This window comes from Python bivittatus, unplaced genomic scaffold (assembly GCF_059951505.1).
Source record: "Python bivittatus isolate LINGU-HERP-01145 unplaced genomic scaffold, Pbiv_v1 ctg000350_np1212, whole genome shotgun sequence".
Taxonomy (NCBI): domain Eukaryota; kingdom Metazoa; phylum Chordata; class Lepidosauria; order Squamata; family Pythonidae; genus Python; species Python bivittatus.
Genome location: NW_028277074.1, coordinates 42,778,113 through 42,798,043, shown reverse-complemented (window position 1 = coordinate 42,798,043; position 19,931 = coordinate 42,778,113). Strand labels below are relative to the sequence as shown.

Here is a 19,931-nt window from a genome sequence, read left to right as displayed (position 1 = left end):
CAGTTAAAAAGTTTGGTCTCGAGGCCCGGTATGTGTTTTGAATGGGAAGTACAACTAGTAGCACAAGCACAATTTATCCAGGTGTACCAACATTCAGCTGGCCCTGCTAAGAGCAGGCATGCATAACAGAGTTGATTACCACTTTTAGGATTTAAACACAAAAAAGAATGTTGGCCGTAATAGTAAAGATTTAAAAGAACAGGCTTGGATGATTGTAGGGCCTTGCCTGCTTTGAACATGGGAAGAAACGCTTCCCATCTCACACAGGTATGGCACGTCTTAGGTATGTATTAAAGTGGTCTGTTTTTTTCAAGCTTCCCTGCAAATGTGAAAAAAATATGCCACTACTTCTGTTACCTTTCATGAGTGGATTCCTTAACGCAACAGCACCTTTTTCTAGGCACACAGCTTTAATGAATAACAAAGTGCTTGATCCTTGCTTGTGGTCTAAACCGTTTTTAAAGCATCCACAGTATGAGAGTTAGTTCTCACACAGGTAGTAAAGACAAGATAAGAGCAAATCTGATCATTTCAAAAACACAGGACAGAGGGAAAGAGGCCAGCCTGTTCAAATGAGACAAATCGTCTCTTACATATGGCAGGTAGGACAATGGAAGGGGGTTGGATAATTGTATCTTTACCTAGGGCTAGTTCTTGAACCCCAGTAGTTGGTTCTGGCTTCCTAGCTTTCTTCAGTGAATATTCCTATGCTCTTAGAGTTCTTGTAACCTTGCCTGAGGAGTTTCCATTCCTGCTTGATTGAATGAAGTCTAATATCCAGCCGTAGGTTTCAGAATTGGAGAAACAAAAATTCGGGTATGCCAGGAGAAAGGGTGGGAATATGTCATTATGAAGGTTGGGAGTTGTGCCGACTTTTTATAGTTGGGATTGCCAGTGAGACTACCTTTGGTTCCCAAATCTTAGTATAGTTGCATTTTCTTGACTTTCATTTCATGACCTACAGCTCAATTTTCCAGAGTGTTTCCAAAAGAGAGAATGCCTTAAAACAGGCTTTTTCAAACTTGATGGGATTCCGTAAGACTAAGGACCCCCCTCCCAAAAAAAATCACTCAAACACAGCCAGTTTTCTATCACTAGAGTTTTGCCTCTTGATCAGAGGTTCCAAGAATTTCTTTTTTTACATAACAGAGTTCGTGGCCTGAAAAAGTTTGAAAACCCCTGTCTTAAAAGATCCAGTACAGTTGACTCAATGTGAACATATATACTGGTACACTTTCAGTTGTTTGCCATTGATAAATTATGGATATGAAATTTGAAGTACATCAATATTGTAGGACCAGCCAACCTTATGTACATTTTCTGAGCATGAAAAGAGATTCTAGGGGTGTTTTGGATTATGGGCAGTTAATTGTTTGTATTTATTTTCATACATTTAAAAACACCCAACTCCAAACAAGAAGATCTGCCAGCATGGAAGAATGTGCATACAGGTACATGCATACAGACCCTTTCAGTTTTGCCAGATATGTGGTTGGAGAGGGAACTTGCTCCTTCAGTCCTGCTGATGAATTCCTTAAACATGTTGAAGGCTTCATCTGAGCATTCTTCAAGGTTCAGTTGGTGGTGGGGCCACAATAATGATTTATCATATTGAATCAACTCAATATGAGATCATATTGTTTAATCCCATATTATCTTCTTTTGAGTGGCAGTACTTCTTTTGCACTTTCTTCAGGTGGGGCCTTTTTCAGTTCCATTATACATGAATTGCTTTTAAACAGAGAGGATGGTGATGAAATGTGAAGATGTATTTGGATGTTCTGCATGTAATTTGAATTGTGGAGGTTTCACCACATTTTTGTTTCAGGAATAGTGATAAGAAGCATCACATCATTTTATGCACTTGTTGATTTTCTTAATGGGCAGACTGAGATTGTTCCCTTGAAGTTCATTATGCCTATAGGAGGTGCAACACCTTGTCCACCTTTGCAAGTAAGTAACATGCTGTTTCTCAAGATAACTTAAATTCTTTGTTAAGTTTAGGTTGCATGGGGCTTTTTTAAGGCAATATGCTTTTTATTTTAATATATTTGAAAGTTCTGTATGAATGCAAATGAGATCAGAGCAGCTGGTTTACTGTATCTGTATGCTAAAAGGCCAATTTTGATGCAGGGAATTCCTCATTCCTGTGAAAATGACTAGGTCTAGAGAATTCATGAAAGCCAGCTGTCTTCCCTAAAAAGAAATAGTTCTCCTTAATTTGCTGAGTGAAAGGGGTACTCATTATATACTTTGGGTTGTGTTCCATTTATTGTACCATATTGTTTAACATTTGTTTCTTTAATAAATCATAATAGCTATATAAGCAATATGTGAAAAGGGTGAATGTCTTTACAGTAGACAGGGGTGGGGAAGAGATCAAGATTTGGATGTGGAGCATGGGAGAGGAAGTTATCCTATTTTTCTCCCACATTGCAGTCTTGATCAAAATCAACTCTGCATTGCTGTTCACCTTGGGAAAGGAATTGCTATTGACATCATTGCCTGTTTTCTTCCTGGGACTAAAAGTTGTTTCTTCTTGGGTTGCTGAACATACAGTATAAAGCACAAATTATTAGATGAAAATTATTGCAGAGTTGAGAGAGAAAGAGCCTTCTGTGGAACAGCAATTCCATGCAAGTTTCAGTAGTTGTTTTTTTTTTAATTTTATGGCTCGTGTCAATCAACAGTCTTGATTTGTGATTTGATGTAGTTCATTTTCAATTTATACACATAGCTCTTTGTCAGATGCAGCTCATCGAATCAAATTAGAAGTGCGCCCTATTAGATTCTGTAGTGTTTATTTGCAGGTAAGTATCAGAGTTGGGCAATGTTTTGTGAAAAAACATGAGATAAAATAAACTGACCCTTGATTTTTTTTTCTGTTTTTTCAAAAATGAAAACAAAAATGCCAGAACTAATATGGGCCCCATGCAGAATTCTAAACCCTTTTTTAAAATAGAGGTTATAGTCTAATAATGATCGGGTTATTTCCAATTTCCATAATTTATGAAGGATGAGGGAAACTCTAGGTTCAGATGGCATCTTTTAAGAGGTTTCCTAATGCTTTATATATTTGATAAGAATGGTTTATTTATTTATTGGCCTTTATGCAAAATCTCAGGAGGCTCCTGAAAATGAAAGACCACAAAACTCATGAAACTGCTCAGTTGTAAAAACCACAAATCATATTTAAATACAGCAGCATCAAATGGCACCAGAAGTCTAAAAGTGCATATTAAGAATAGCTGGCAAGGCTGAACTTCCATAATGCTCGATACACCTCAAGATCAATGAGCGTTGTAGTGAAAGAACCGCGGTAGCCAGATAGCTAGAGCTACCGTTAGATGGCAGCATGGAGAAGAAGAAAAAAATTAATTCTTTGCTGCCATCCTATGCGCGTCTGGATTTTTGCAGCCTATATCTGGCAGTGCTAGAATAACTATTCCTGTGCATTTTCCATCAAGGACACCTGAAGGAAGTCCTTTGCATCAGCCTTAAAGGCTGACATGGTATATACTGTGAAGGGAGTATCTTGACCTTGAAGTGGGTTTAGAAGAGAATTAGCAGCCGGTGCAGATCACTACAGTACAATGCAGAGAACAGCTGTGGTGTGGCATCTGGTAACTAGGTTTTAGCATTTAAATCAGTTGAGGCCTGTGTCTTCGAAAGCAGAACCCTGTAAAGTACATTACAGTAGACAAGACATGAGGTTACGAAGACAAGATCATTGTGGCTAAGCTATCCGAGTTCAGGACATACTATAGCTAACAAACCAGATGGAGCTGAAACTAAACACGTCTTGCCATTTTGGCTACTGAGTGTCTGTTAAGCACTCCCAGACTATATTTCTATTTTTACTTTTAAGGGGATGAAGTGTGCGTTCATCTCTGTTCAGTTTTTTGGGTGGAGTAGAATTTAACTGCAGAGAAGAGTCAGGCATGGGTTGAATTTTTTAACTAAAAATCTGTATATATGTTTGATTACTCTTATTGTGTTGTCGTCTTTCTTAATATTCAGAAGATAAAAGCTCAGGACAATTACATTTAAGATGGGTGTGTTCAACCCAACTTTATAATTATTCAACAGGTTGGAGATTATGTATTCACCAGAATAAGGAAGCAATTGGGTGAAGAGTATTATGTCCCTGGTGTTGTCATAGCAACACCAAATAAAGCTAGTTCAGATGATAAACTCTACACAGTTGTGAAATACAACAATAAAAAGGTAAGTAGGCGATGAGAAAATTACTTCTGGTTGGAATGGCAATGCACTGAATGTACCAACTCAACCTCTACCAGGTTAGGAACTATTTCCTCATCTTTTGACTGGTTAACTTAGTGTTTCTCATCCTCAGCTACTTTAAGATGCTGGCTGGGGAATTCTGGAAGTTGAAGTCCACACATCTTAAAGTTGCTGAGGTTGAGGAACACTGGGTTAACTGATTAAATGGGAAGCATATAACTTCTTTCATCTTTTCTTAATTTAAATTCCTGCTCTGTGGTGCATGAAAAGTGCCACAAGCACTAATTTGACTGATATATGGCAACCTCTGAAACTTTCACAGCAAGAATATGCTTTTTTCCTCACCCCAGATTTGTTCCAGATGATTATTTTAGTATCTCAGTCATTAAATAGATCAGATAGATAAGCTAGGTCCTATTGTAATATCCAGTTATATTCCAAAAATAATGAGGAGGAGAAAAAAGTCTTACTTGTTTTTCCCAGATGGTGTTTAAATACATTATTATTAAAGCCTAAAGTTTTTATAAAAGACATGAGAATTATATTGAAGAATTCCTTTTTAAAAAAACAGACAACTGCATACTTAATGGTTGTTTGGGATGCTTTTAACGCTTATATTCATGGTTTTATTATTGCATATCCTTCACTGAAAAAAAATAAAATCTATAAACAAGAAAAATTGGAAAATAAGAATCTCTAAGTACATATACAGCACAACCTACACTAAAATTATAAAAAGTGTTTATATCTGCTAAATGGGAACTTAATTCCCTCTGTGCACTTAATGCAGAATATTCATTTAATTACATAAACAAGGATATTGGAACAAGGGAATGCTGGGTTAATTATTGGCCTCTCAACTCAGCTACCACAAACCAGTATTATTTCTACTAAGGATGCTCAGGGCAGAGTATAATAACTATGATCTAATAAATTAGCAATTCGCAAAATTAGCAATGCTCAACTTTATAATGCTGAGTCAAAGATTACCAAGGAATTAAAATTTTTTTTTTTTTAATATTATGGTTCTTCCAAAAGCTACACATGACCAAGCTGTTTGTTTAGCTGCACTTTTATCATTTTCAGGAAATAATAGATACTATTAAATCTATGAAAACAGGAAAATCTCCTGGTCCTAGTTGCTATCTTATTGACTGGTATATATTGACTTTTTTTGCTTCAGCCTCTTTTGTTAGAGGTTTAGAATTATGCTTTCTTGAATATGGTTTTTCTAACTTCCTTTAATTAGATTTATATAACTGCAGTTGTGGTTGGTAAAGGTTCTGCTGATTGTGCAAGCTATCATTTGATTTCTTGCTAAACGTTGATGCCAAAATTTTGGTAGCAATCCTGGGCCATTTGCTACAGACAGTAATATTGTCCATCCTTAAAAAAGATTATTATTCACCTTCAAGCCAGTGTTGACTCTTAGCAACTACATAGATAGACCTTCTTCATGACGCTGTTGCCCCAATGTGGCACTTCAAGTTTTGTTTTAATATCCACACATTTCCTAATATGGTTTTGGAAAGAGTAATATGGTTTAAAGATGAGCATTTTTAAGATTTTAAGTTATGTATGAAAAGTTTGAAATTTATCATTATATGAACAAAGATGGAGCATGGGCATAGCAAAAAGATGACTCTTATGAAGGAAAGACAGTTCTACTTCAGATTTATAATCCTGGATTGATGTATAAGTTTACTCTCTGTTTATAACCAGCTCTTTGCTGGTGTAATGGAAAGACAATAATCAAGGTTTAATAATGTGCTTTTTAATATGCGTAATTTTTTTCTTTTTCTTTTTTGTATCTTTATTTCTTGGAAATAAAAAGAGCAGGCAATTTGTAAAATGGCTATATATTTTACTGTTGACACCAATTTGTCCCTAAAACAGAGTAGTGAGGTTAGCATGGTGTTTTCTGCTTCAGCTCCCCAGATAGATAAATCAGTATCTAGCATGAGAAACATACATAATTAATAACATTAATAATATAATTAAAAACAATAATAATAACAATAACATAGAGTAATTATTCAATATCATTTTGTTTTAACAATCTTCTCCTTGACATTACTTTGAAGAAGTCTAGTGATTGATCTTTCTTGTGGAAGTTTGAAGTATAGCCAACTATTTTTCAGTAAATAATGCTTATCTTTTAAAATATTCTGGGACCTCATTGTGTACTACAGTTAACCAATTTATCACTTTTTGTGACTGTGTAACAAGTTTCTTTAATTTGAATGATCTGTAATTTGTTAGGTTAAAAATCAAAATTTCATTTTTTAATTTTTTTTTTACTGTAGGATCATTGTGTACGAAATGGGCTTATTAAAATAAGTCATAGAAGGTACACCTGTTCCTGCTGCTACATCAACATGACCAAGATGATGGATTACCTCATGTGAGCATGAATGAATGCTTTTCATTTTATAAATTAAATGCATGTATGCATACAGTCAGATATCTGTTAAACCGGGCTCCTGTTAAAACTGCTAGTGTGACTATCAATAATGCTGACAGATTCTTAGTTTTAGAAAGTATGAAGACTGTTCCCCAATGACTTCTGTCTTCTGTGGATACTGTTAGCAATGGAAAGTAAATCGTTACTGACCATCCTCCTGCTGCAAATAACAACTGAGGATGATACTTGTTGGAAATGAAACAGGGGAAAAAAAATTAATCTTCCCTTCACATCTCCCCACTCCCCACTCACTAAGATCCCAGTGCCACACAGGTAGTGTCCATGTTTAGTTTGCCCCTTAAGTACAGTAGGTGATAATGAAATTTGCCAGTGCAAATTAAACTTTTAGTGTGGCAGTAGAACCATGAGTGAGGTGTCAAAGCCTTTGCAATCAAGACCTGCCAAAAATGCAGAGCTTTGATATAGGCAGATGAAAGAAAGTGCTTTATGTTATTTTTCAAGAGCTATCAGAAACTATCATGTAATGCTCTGCACTAACAGAAAAATACCTTTGCATTTCAGTTCTATTTTATTGAGCAAGGATCTTGCCATTGCAGAAGGGCATCTCTGCCTAATGTATTATGGCTGGCATCTAATCTGCTTAAAAAATAATTGTATTGTCTAATAATTGAATCCTTTTAAAGCTATTATCTGGAAGAGGTTTTTTTTTTATCAAAATGAACCTCCTCATTTTCTGAATTGCAGTGATATCAGCGGAACGTATTTGCTAAAATTTAGCTAACTGCCGTAGGCATCTGCAGCAAGTCATGATAACCAAAAAATGAGGGCATGTGTGCAGTGATGTCTCAAAGCAAACCTTGGTCTTCCCTGCTGGTGTCCTGATTCTGGTACACTAATGAATGACAGAGTTTACATCATGATGTCATGACACAGGTTTCATCACCCACTCCTTCTCCCCGCCCCTGTAGACACCTATCCTAACAACAAAAGAGACCTAGAAAAGGGTTGTGTGATAATGGTACAAAGGAGAATCATGACAGGATTATTATAGCAAGGACTCTTAAAGTAACATAAGAGTCCTTGCTATAATAATCCTGTCATGATTCTCCTTTGTACCATTATGCTATATGCTAATATATGAAGAATGCAAAGCTGATCTGGTCTGGTCTGGTCTGATCTGATCTGTCACTCTACTGATCACGAGGGTTCATTCAGCTGATCTGGCTGGCTAGGCACGTACCCCATTCTTCCCTCAGCTCTCCATGTGTGCCCCTCCTGAAGCTGTGCGCTCAGTGGAAGAGGAAGACCATCCCAGATGGGATTGTACCATTCTTCAGTCAAGAGTTTACAATAGTTAATGTATGAATGGCAATGTGAATACCATAAATGGAAAGTATTTTTGATGGGGATTATCAGTAATATATGGGAGAATAGATACAGTAATGAATGGAATGTATATAGAGAACAGATATAAATATATTGAGAGCTGCTATAGTTCTCTCTTTGTCATTCCATATATAAAATGATGGCTGAAATTTTAGATGCACCATACCTACCTTCATCCTGTCTCCTCCTTTGAATTATAGACCAAATGTAAAGGTCCCGAAGCACTTCCATAGACCAATTCTAGATGTTGAGAGAGAGAAAAAATCTATCTCTGTAGGAGGGGATTGGAAGAAAAGGAATGGAAGAGGAAGAGTTAAGAGCAAAAAGGAGCGCTGTAAAGAATGGTCTTCATCTGACTCTGATGAGATGTTATTCATCCCCAGAATTAAACGAAGAGAAAATAGTTCATCACCATGTTTTCGTCTCAAAGAAGAAAGTTCAGGTACAATAAGTGAACAGGATAAAAATGTAAGACAGGTTGTAAATTCAGAAGTACCTAAGATGGAATTGCTCCATTAGGTCTTTTCATCCATTACCACTTGATATTTTTCTTTGCCTTATTAGCGTATGTACATTTGGAATTTTGCCATTTATTTCATAGACTCTTAGATGGCCCAAAAGGATAGACTGTCCAGATACTATTTCATGTATATGTGCACATACATACACATTCTACATGCACACAGATCTAAAAGGCTCAACCACTGTTCCATTGATAAGATGGCTGTCCTTCTACAACAAGGATATTCCAGTCATTCCTTTTATCACTTCCATCTACCATATCTGTTGCTTTTCTCTTCTTCACTAAACCTTGTGAAACAGAATCATTTGTTCTAATCCATCATCTGCTCACATCACATGCCCACAATATGCTATTTTCTGCTTGTTGAACAGTCACCTTTTATCTGGTCCAGAACTGATTGATTGGTTCTTCTTGCATTCCATGGTAACCCATAATTCAGAGGTCTGTTCTCTTAATGTCCAACTTTCACAGCCATACTTTAACACTTGGAAGACTGTTGCTTTAACTGTTCTGATCTTTGTTGTTACTGAAATCTCCTTCAAGATATTTTCTAAGTTTGTCATTGCCTTCCTCCCTAAGACGAATCTCCTTTTTACTTCTCCAGCATATTGTCTGGTGCCCAAGAATGTAAAACAGTCTACCACCTTTATTTCTTTACTAACAGCTGAATACACCCACTCCTCGTTTAGTGATTGAGTTATGTTCCAACAACCAGATTGTTAAGTGAAATGGTCCCTAAGCAAACACGAGAAAGAGAAAGAGAGAGAGACTGAGAAGATCACTGGTTGCTGCTGACTCATTCAGATAAGTTCTCATACAGCTATGCCAGCATTAGTCTCACTCCAGTGTGCATTTTTGTCAGGTGTACAAAATTTGGTCATAAATGTGCGCATTGGTCAGAAAATGAATTTTTTATTACCATTGTATTTGTGAATGATTGCTAACCAAGGTAGTTGCTAAATGAGGAGTGGGTGTATTTACAAATCATATAGGTTGATATTACCTTTGTCGTCTTTAAGATTTTACATTAACCTAGATTTGTCAGTTTCCGTATTTTACTTCCATAATGAATAGTTCTAAGTACAGTATTTTTAAGATTTTCAGCTAGCGTATGTCAGATTGTTGTATTTCTACCTCCAATTTTTATTCTGTCACCTTTTCTAATCCTTCCATTTTTATAATGTATTCCTTGTATAAATTAAACAGATAAGGATATATTTCTTGCTTCACTCACTTCCCTATTCTGAATATTATTTCTCCAGACTGAATTATTACTATAATTTTTTGTTCATTGTAAAATTTGATCAGAAGGATATCTAGGTGTTCTGGCACACCCGCTAACCTTAATATAGTCCACATTCTGGCATGATTTATACACTCAAAAGACCAGCTGTAATCAGTGAAGCAGAGGTAAACCTTATTATATATTATTTTCCTCTCCATTATCTATTTTTTATTAGCTGTTTGATCTTGTGTTTCCTTTTAAATCTGCCTGCTCATTTGGCATTTCCCTCTACCTGTACAGCTCTTTTTCTTTGTAGTATCTTAAGCAAAACTTTGCTTGTGAGAGGAATTAGTGCAGTGGTTCACTAATTTGCAAATTTCTTTGCATCCCATTTTTTCAGTACAGACATATACATTGTTTTTTGCCAGTCCTTGCTCTCACACTGCCTGTTCTGTAGCTTAAATGGGTCATGGATATTTATCTGTACCTGGTGCTTTCCTGATTAATAGCTGATCTGTTGCCTGTTGTAACTCACTTTCTTTTGGAATTGATTTCTAAATTTAATCCCACTGTACAAGTGTTTTGTCTATAATAGTCTATAATCCTGTTTGAAAAAGATTTCAGTGATCGGCATCCATGGAGGTTGTGTGTGTGTGTGTGTGTGCACACAAATGACAGAGCATACACTGTGACACAAATTCTGCCCCTTTCATGTCATATCACGGACAAGTACATCATTATTTTGATGAAATCTTGGCTTGCTGTCAGTATAGTATTTCCGTCTTTCTTTCATCTCATTTGCCTACATCAGATATCATCCATATTCTTTAATATTCCTTTTTGTTTTTCTGTCCGTTCAATCATGTCCGATTCTCAGAGACAGCCTGGACAAGTCCCTGCAGTTTTCTTGGCAAGGTTTTTCAGAAGTGGTTTGCCATTGCCTTCTTCCTAGGGCTGAGAGAGAGTGACTGGCCGAGGTCACCCAGGTGATTTTGTGCCTAAGATGGGGCTAGAACTCATGGTCTCCCAGTTTCTAGCCTGATGCCTTAACCACTACATCAAATTGGCTCTTGAATATTCCTACCTTAAGCATACATTTTCTTGTGATTTGCCTGGTCTTTGTAAAAAGATCTCTCATCTTTCTTTTCTTGTTATATTCCTCCATTGATTGAAATAGCTTTCCTTGTTCTTGCTTGATATTAGAATCTACCTGCCCACTGTATGTCCATGGCTTCCATCCTCCTTGTTTCCCTGCTTATAGCTGGTTCAGAAAGCTTGTTCAGAAAGCCACTTATAGCTTGTTCAGAAGGCCACTTTGATCTGTTCCTCTTTGAAATTTTGTGATTTTTTTCCCTACTGGTTTTCAAAGTATCTCTTATCTCTTGCTGAGAGGTGCTATATTCATATTCAGTTGAACTCCAGAGTAACTTTTCAGAATCAAACCTGAAACACTGTGCAGCAATTCTGGATATCTGCTAATTCTAATAGATATGATTCTGTACTATATTCAGTTATAGCCAAAAAAAATCTAATGAAGTCCTTCTTTAATATCATTGCCACTTCATTTCTTAATATGGACATCCCTTGAATGGTATATTATATAATCATCTTTTTTAAATTGGCCCATTCTGATCAACTTTAAGTACACTTATTCTTGGAACACTCATTCTTAAAAAACATGGAATGCAGTATACCTCATTTCAACTTCGGAAATTTCAAGTTTTCTTGATTCATACTTCTCACAGTCCATGTTCCAATGGTATGTACTCTGTTAAATGAGGAACTTTTCTTTCAGTACTGGCCCCATCACTGATCACACTTCATTCTGGCTTTGCCTTGACCACCTCATGATCTCCAAATCTACTTAGGAAAGTTTGATGCTGTCCTCCAGTAATTAAATGAGTGACTTCTGAGCTGATATCATCATCTGGCACCCAACTCATCTAAATGTCATAGGGTTATGCTCCTGCCAGCATCACTCTCAGGGTCATTGATCTGGTAGGAGGGCTGAGAAACTCCAAAATACTAAACCTTAGAAGAGACCGGAGGATGGCATTTTTCCCTACTGAAGATGCAGATACCAACATTCACCTCCCATGTCACATTTAACCTTTGATGTCAGTATAGCATTAAGATTTTTAGGGACTGATGTTTTTAATCAGACATACTCTAGTGGATCCTGCACTGAAAAGGGGATTGGACTATGTAACTTTCCCATTCTATGATTCGAATCAATGGGGGCTGATGTCTGCTCCTGGCAAGAACTCAGAGACTGTCCTTATTTTCTTCTGCCTAGCGATATAAACAACTTGCTTGTTTTAGATTTATGCTTTAATTTTTTTAACGCAATAAAAAGCAATATAAATGTTAAAAAATTCCCCAGGCTTTCAATATAATGAAAATTACTATGGTATGGAACTTTAAAAGAAAAGCATTTGTTTTTTCTCTCCTGTGGCTGAGTAGGTTTCTTTTTTATGTTGATGTATTATCTTTAGAGTACAGAGTCAGAACCCAGTCTGATTTTATGTGAATGTTAATGAGACAATGCTGTCAAATGACTACTGGATTTTTGAAAAGCAGCAATGACGTGCCAGGAAGGCTTTATCCAGCATTTGATTTGTGAGAGCTCTTTTGTTCATGTCAGTTAAGGTAGTCGCAAAGCATAACATTGATATGAATGCTTTGAATGTATGGCTCTTTTTCCCCTTTTGAGAATATTCCACAGAGAGCAGCATAAATCCATTGACTATGGGGCCTGGATGTAAAAAGTAGAATAAAATCAGAAGGTGTATATTCTTTGTTAAATATCTTTTTACTGTCATGATTTAGGCATTAAAACTCAATATATGTTTAAGGTAAGCAAACATACTCCATTCAACAGAAAATTCCTGCAGTACTTTAGACATTTTAAGGGTCAATCGGTAAAAAACTAGATAAAGAAAATTAAATGCACGGCCTATACTACCAGCTACAAAACTAACTCTGTGATATTCAAAATACTTATATACAGTACTTACATAAGTATGCTCATATGTTTGTAATTTTGCTTCACAAAAATGACTTAGTTCGTACACAATCTCACCAAGACTTTTTTAACCAAGGTTTGTAGAAAAAGCTGTAGTCACCACGTTATGACTGGATTCACTTTTCACACTAAACCAAAATGCACTAACCACATTAGCCTTAGTGCAAGGTACAAACCAAACTATTCTGGTTTGTAAACCATGGATTATGGATTGTGGCTTGCATGATGAAAGAACCCAGCCTTTTACATTGTATTCCATTTGAAGTAGGCAAATAATTTTTGTATGGTTTAATTTAGGAGCTAGCCAGAGTTATTCTGCTGAAGAACGATAGCACCTGACTCACAATAAATATTAGTTTTTAGTATTTAGTTCTGTATGTTTTGTGGAACTGCAGAAGACAATAGAATTCTAAACAGTAAATTCTGAAATGAGTGAATTATTGAAATTTGGTTTCTTAATAGAATGTGTGCACCTTCTATTTCCTAGAATGACTGGCTATCTCTTGTCTAAAGTATAATATTCTTACTTTACTATTGTATTACTATATTTTTCTTGGCCTTTGTTTCATTAACTGTACTTCCCTTTATTGATACAATGTATTCTCATGAGTCTTCTTTTAGTGTATATTGTACATTAAAATCATAGGACATGACATCAATAAAACACATAATATGAATAAATATTTTATGGTGCATTTGGTAGTATGATCTTTAAAAAGTTATTATTCGTAGCTGGGCTTACAAGTATAATTTATCCAAATTCCAGGTAGACTGGCTTCTCTTTTTCTAGTTTTCATATGATATCCCTTTTTACAGTACTGTACTCGTTTTGTAGCCTTAATTAGATAATTCATTATTTGTGTTCATACGATATTCTTACCATAGCTTTCTCAATTAAACCAATTTTGGGGAATTTGCATGACACATTGAACCATAATTTGGCCATGTGAATTGAGTTTGCACATGATGGAAGACTAAAATATGATCGACTAGTTTGTGATTCAGTGTATTGTGGGAATGTAGCCATTATTTGGGGGTAGGAGTAGGTGGGTTGTAAATTCAGTAAACAACCCAGTAAACCATTGGTGGAATAAATAAAAATACTAAGCCATCATTTATACATAATAATGACTGAGTTTACACATTGCATTAAGTCAAATTCAAACATACCACATACTGAATGGGGTCACACAGCACACTAGATTAGGATAAAGTAGGGCTGGGCAGTTTATGGGAACTCAACAATTGTCTCAGCATGTTGTCTGAATCAGCCATCGTATGGCATGTTTCTTATATAGCTGTGCATTTTATAAACCTGGGTTTAGGATTTAAAATTGACTTTAGCATGATCAGTGAACCCTATTATTAACATTCAAGACAGACACAAGAGTTACTTCAAAAAAGTACTGTATGTCTAAGAACATTTGAAGTCAGGTCTGACAAGTTTGACTTTGGGACTTTAAGGGAAATGTAGAACTTTCCTGTGCACAAACAAAAGCTTCTATAAAACACCCGGGCAGTGCAAACATATACATAGAGTTAGAAACAGTCTTCATGAAATTGCTGTAAAACAAATGCTTGATTGCTAAGAAGTACACAAATTTTATTGTCAAGTCACAGATTCCATGGTATTCTAATCTTCATGATAGTACCACCTTGATCCTTAATACATTAACAAAAATCTTACTAAAACCAACAATACCCATTGACTTCAAGAATGGGGAATCTTATGGCTCCCCCAAAGTTGGGGAGCAATTTTCTCAGTGTCCCTCACCATTAGCTATGGCTGTTGGAAATGTAATCTAACATTTGAGAGCTATTTGGCTTCCCATTCCTGGCTGAAGCTTTGGTTAGGGGATTTTTAAACAAACAGTCTTAAAGGTGTACTAACATCATGATGCTCTGCTTCCACATTTCCATATATACATCCATCACATTGCTATACATGACAGTGGAGTTCCACACATGCATTCTTTGGCCCACAACAACATGCTTACAATTACATCATTTCAAAAGTTATTGCTGATGGAGGAGCTCTATATTTATTTCAGCCAGTGACTGGGACAGCTTGGCCCTTTTCTCCCCTTTATCCTCTCTTTTATAGAACAGTTTGCTTTATTGCTAATGGTGTATTTTGTTGTTTTTTCTGTCTAAGAGGCAGCAAATCTGTTTCAATTGATCTCACTCAACTCTTTCTCCCTTAATCTTCTTCTTTTGTGCCAGCAGCTGCTTGCAAAAGCTTGCCACTTCGTTATGCCTCAAGTGCTGAAAAGACCTGTCTGTCTTCAAAGGCAACTGTGTGTATCCCACCTAATGGTCTTCAGAGCTCTCACTATGCTTCTGTGTACCAGCAGTGTGTCTCTGAGGAGCTTAGCAGCTACAACAGTAGCAGCAGCAGCAGCAGCAATGCCTCCCTCTCCAGCATTGAGAAGGTTGAAGAGTTGGCGAGACGGCTTCAGCAATACCACATAGCTCAAAGGAAAGACAGTCCTGCCAGTTGCAAATAAATAGCATGCAGATGGAAAACAGGGAAAGGGAAGTAGTCACCACTTTCGAAGCTGTATTATATCAATACTGAATAAACCATTTAATTTGATATTAAACTGTTTATATTAAAATTATATAGCATGACAAGATCTCTGTAAGGAGATCTTTTCAATCCTGGCCATCCAGTTGCCTGATATACTGACACAGAATAAAGCATAGATGCATAATCTATTTTGTGCCACACTCCTCTATATAGGAGACCTGTGTGCAGGTATTAATGGGAGAGTATGGCAAAGAACTTTGAGAAGGATTCAGACAACAGGTTCAGAGAAGATAATGGGAATGATCAAGGAATTAGAAACATAATTTTTATAAAGAGATTGAAAGAACTGGATATGTTTATCCTGGAAAAGAGAAGATTAAATGTGGATATGATAGCATTCTTCAAAAACTTAAAAAGACATCCCATAGAAGGTCAGGTGTTGTTCTCTACTGAGCCAGAGTGCAAGGCACAGAAGAATGGATTTGCATTATGAAAAATAGAATCCAATCGAATATTAGAAAAATCTTATCAGTGGGAGTAGTTACACAGTGAAACCAGATAGAGATGGTAGGATTCCAGATAGAGAAGGTGGGATTCCTAACACTGAAGGGAGATGGACTACATAGTCTATGTAACCTCTTTCAATTATATGCTTTTAATTGAGATGAGATCAAAATCACTATATATTTAATCTTTGACCTCCACTCATTTTCTAAACCTTTATTATCTGACCCTGCCCCCTTTTGTAGCAAGCCTCCAACCTACTATTCAAAAGCTGGTATGGCCCTTGTCTCAATCAAAATGGCATTGTGCATGAGTAAAGTAACTAGGTCAACATGCTGACAAATCTTCATGGATCTTCTTGATCCCTCTTCCATCATTATGGCTAATATATGAGAAAATTGTGATTCTGTTTCCAATTTACAGGCCTGAGTGTTGATGTTTATGAAACCAAAATAACACTGCACTACTTAATCACAAAAATTTGATAGCAGCATCCTTGGGAAATGAAAAACAGAAATGAAAGTGCAGAGAAACGAGAGGGAGAGCAGATAGAATATAGAAGAAGAAATAATTGCTGATTGGCTGACTGAACAGGTTCTACTGTTTTATCATAATGCCACTGATATCTCTGAAAACTTACATCTGTATGTCAAGTCAGGCAAAATTGATATTTTAAAATTCTCCACAAAATATGTAGGCAGAACAACAGAAAGGAAAATGTCATTGAATTTCTCCACGGGAAGGAGAAATAGCCAGAGCTCTCTCATGCTGCAGTGTGTTTCATAAAGAATTCTTCAAAATAAAACTTCTCATAAAAAATATTTCAACCAATTCCCACTGATACTTTGCTGTACTCCCCTCCCACTGTGGAGCTGGAAGAAAGCATGCCACCCTACATCTTGCTGCCCCCATAGCACCCTTTATTGCACACCTGCAAATCGTCCACACTATGCTGCTATTCATACAGCTTTAACGCCAACATTCCAAAAGCTATGAATGGTGATTTCCCCAGCTGAAATTTCAGCCTTGCCTAGGGTCATCCATCATGTGAGAAGTCTCCATCAGGTGACATACACACCACTCTGGTTACTCTTTGCACTGCATTTTTTTTCTTTCCCATTGTATAATTCACTGAATTATTTTTTTTTAACCCTACGATGGCTCATCATTCAATCTTTCAACCACTAGAAGGCAGCAACTTTTTTTTTTTTTTTTTTGGTATCCCTTGGTTGCCATGTAGTGGTTATTTGGAATTGTGCAGGTAAGATGTAGCCACTGGATAAAGACTATCGAAGAACTGGAGTTTGAGAAGGGGATTTGCTACGGAGGTAACAAGCTTCCCTAAGAACATTGTGAGAGAAGAGAAAGTGAGGAGTTAGAGCTTCCTTGGCTGTAGTGGCCACTGGAGAGAGACTTACTTTTTGGATTAAATAGCAAAAGGGTGCTCAGAATATGGACTTCAGAAAGTTTAACAACGGATTAAGGGCTTAGATGGACTTGGAATTATAATTTTAAATGCCCACAAAGAGCTTTGAATTCACTAGAAGAAATTTTCCCATGGGAAAAATGGTGATTGTTTTGTGTTTTTTCATGATAAGGGGACTTTGAAGGTTGGACACTAGAAGGAGCTAGAGGATAAAGAAAATGGAGCAGAAATTTATAATACAAACTTGGGAATATATGTCTGCCAAGCTTCTTGACAAAATAGATGAATTTCTTGACAAGATTGACAGAGCATGTTGTAATGAAGTTACAGAACAAGAACAAGTTGATTTTGAAATTCCTTTGAAGGGGGACTTAAATGTAACAAGTAATGAGAAAGATATGGAGAAAGATATGGGTGCACCAATGGATGACTTATTCCCAAAGGAAATATCCAGATATTGAACCAGGAAACTGACTTGGATATTTTTTTTTTTTTACTGGATATACAAAAGAGCTCTGTTAAGGTTCTGAAGGACTTTATTAGAGATGACAAACAAAAGGACAAACTTATTGGATCTACAAAGGAAATTTGCTAAAGTTCTGAAATATTTTTGGCTTGAAACACAGATGAACAGAAAACTAGCTCTGGGATTCTTTCTGAAGGGGTTAAAAGCTGTTGGCTACCTGCTTATTCAGAACTTCCTTGAACAAGGGATGAATGAGAAAACTGGGAGTCTAATTTAGATAAGGAAGAAGAAAGCTCTTGGTGTGGTATTCTCTAAAACTGCCCCTTTATCGAAAAATGAAAAGCTGGGATAAATATAATATTAAAACAACACACAGGATTAACATACAATAACACTGAGACAAGCAAAACAAGGTGAGTGTACAATAATTTCAACTGCTACAATTTAGAAATGTTTTAACTTAGCAATAAAGGGGAAATGGTGTTAGAACTAAGCATACCTCCTTTGGGAGAGCATTTCAAAGTTAGAGCACCAATAAACTCTGTCTTGTATAAACATATAATTTGCTTCTCTGTAGATTGTACCATAGAGAAAATCTAACGATCATGATGCACAGGTAGTTTATATAGTAGGAGGTGTTCCTTCATATATGTGGATCCTAACCCCTTTAGAACTTCAATAAATGCTTTGAACAGGCAGTTTTCAATATAGATCCTTCAGAATGTATGGCATATACTCCATTAATATTAGGGGTATAGGCCTTTATGGGCTGTAGGACAAACTGGTTACTATCTTAGCCTTTATGTTCCTATCCCTAAGAATAGGCAGGGCTGATGATAGAACAGCAGTGGGTGGAGCTATGACATGCACACGGAGGCATGGCATAACTTCAGTATTTCTCTGCTCTGCGAGCTTAAGGGAAGGTAGATTATGTATATCATTCAGATAGCTTCTATGTATCCCTTTCTGCAACTGTTGAGCACCAGGACCTCGATAGCTCCTAAAGCCCATGTATCTTATATAGTCATCTCAAGTGTGAAGGTCCATGAGTTTAATTCCCAGTAGAGGATTTTAACCCCAAAGAATAACATCTGGCTATCCACATCTGACAAAGGATGAAACTAGTCACCTAGTGCATCCTGGTGGTCAGGAATTTCTCCAAATTTCTAGACCCAGAAACCATTAAACCACAGTGTCTCCCTCACGTATGATTCAGCTTTTTTTTATTTTGGCATCTCAGTCCAAATCCCAAAGACTTCACCCAGTGGTTTTATGTAATTAATTAAAAGTAGGGAGAACAAGTTGGAACGAGATGAAACTTCCAGTTCAAATAATATGAGGTTGAAAGAAATCTCCAAGTGCTCTGTTGGCGTAACCATAATTGTTTCAGTGTCAAACTTCAGCCTGAATCTTAATTGAAGTAAATATAACAATTCATTTAATACATGATCACTTGTATTTGTTCCACTACCACTCTCTCAAGCTTTTCCCCAAAACTTCAGAAGTGACCAATAAATTGTTATAGTAATCCTTATGATCCAGTGAGGATTGCTTAAAACGTGATCTGGCATTCAACCACTTCAAAGCAGTGGGGGCCATAGGATGGGCTCAAGAAATTAGAGGAAGTAATGGCCCTTGCTGCTTTGAAGTCAATCTCTTTTGGGCTGATTGGAGAAATCAGAATTAGAATGGGATGAGGTTATAGTGGTTGGCTGAACCTCTCCAAACAATTTGACCACATTGCCAGGTAACATGAAAGTAATACTATGAAACTAGATTAGACAGTAATTTGGACAGTTTCTCTGGAACAGGATCCATGCTGGTATTTTAGAGAAAGTAATCTCCAAAAGTGTGTAACAAATCCTCTTTTATTTTCTTGGGCTACATGTCTTCATAGGAGTCTAAAAAGGCTTGTTGGAGACTGTGAGACCATAGATTTGGTTCACAGACAGGCCATCTGGTAAAACTGATGAACAGGAAAACCTCAAGGAACTTCTGGTATATGCTATCATTTGGTAGGCAGCCTGGAGCAATATCTGGAAACCATAGAGTAAAAGAACATAAAACTATGCTGAATACTTTGAAATTGCATAAGAAAACAATTCAGGTGAAACCAGGTGATGGCAGTGTAAACCTATAATAGAAGTTAATTTGGTCCATCACCAAATTGCCCAGT

At 36.6% G+C, this 19,931-nt stretch overlaps 1 protein-coding gene across 1 annotated transcript in view; it reads left to right on the top strand.

Moving 5' to 3' along the window:
* Positions 1 to 15,336, top strand: part of VWA3B (von Willebrand factor A domain containing 3B) — an 84,716-nt gene extending 69,380 nt beyond the window's left edge. The window contains 7 exon segments of the mRNA XM_088144466.1: positions 1,829 to 1,953; positions 4,090 to 4,227; positions 6,552 to 6,649; positions 8,257 to 8,498; positions 10,698 to 10,705; positions 13,646 to 13,655; positions 15,056 to 15,336. Of these exon segments, the coding sequence (XP_088000592.1) occupies positions 1,829 to 1,953; positions 4,090 to 4,227; positions 6,552 to 6,649; positions 8,257 to 8,498; positions 10,698 to 10,705; positions 13,646 to 13,655; positions 15,056 to 15,336 (902 nt within the window).
* Positions 15,337 to 19,931: the final 4,595 nt, after the last annotated feature.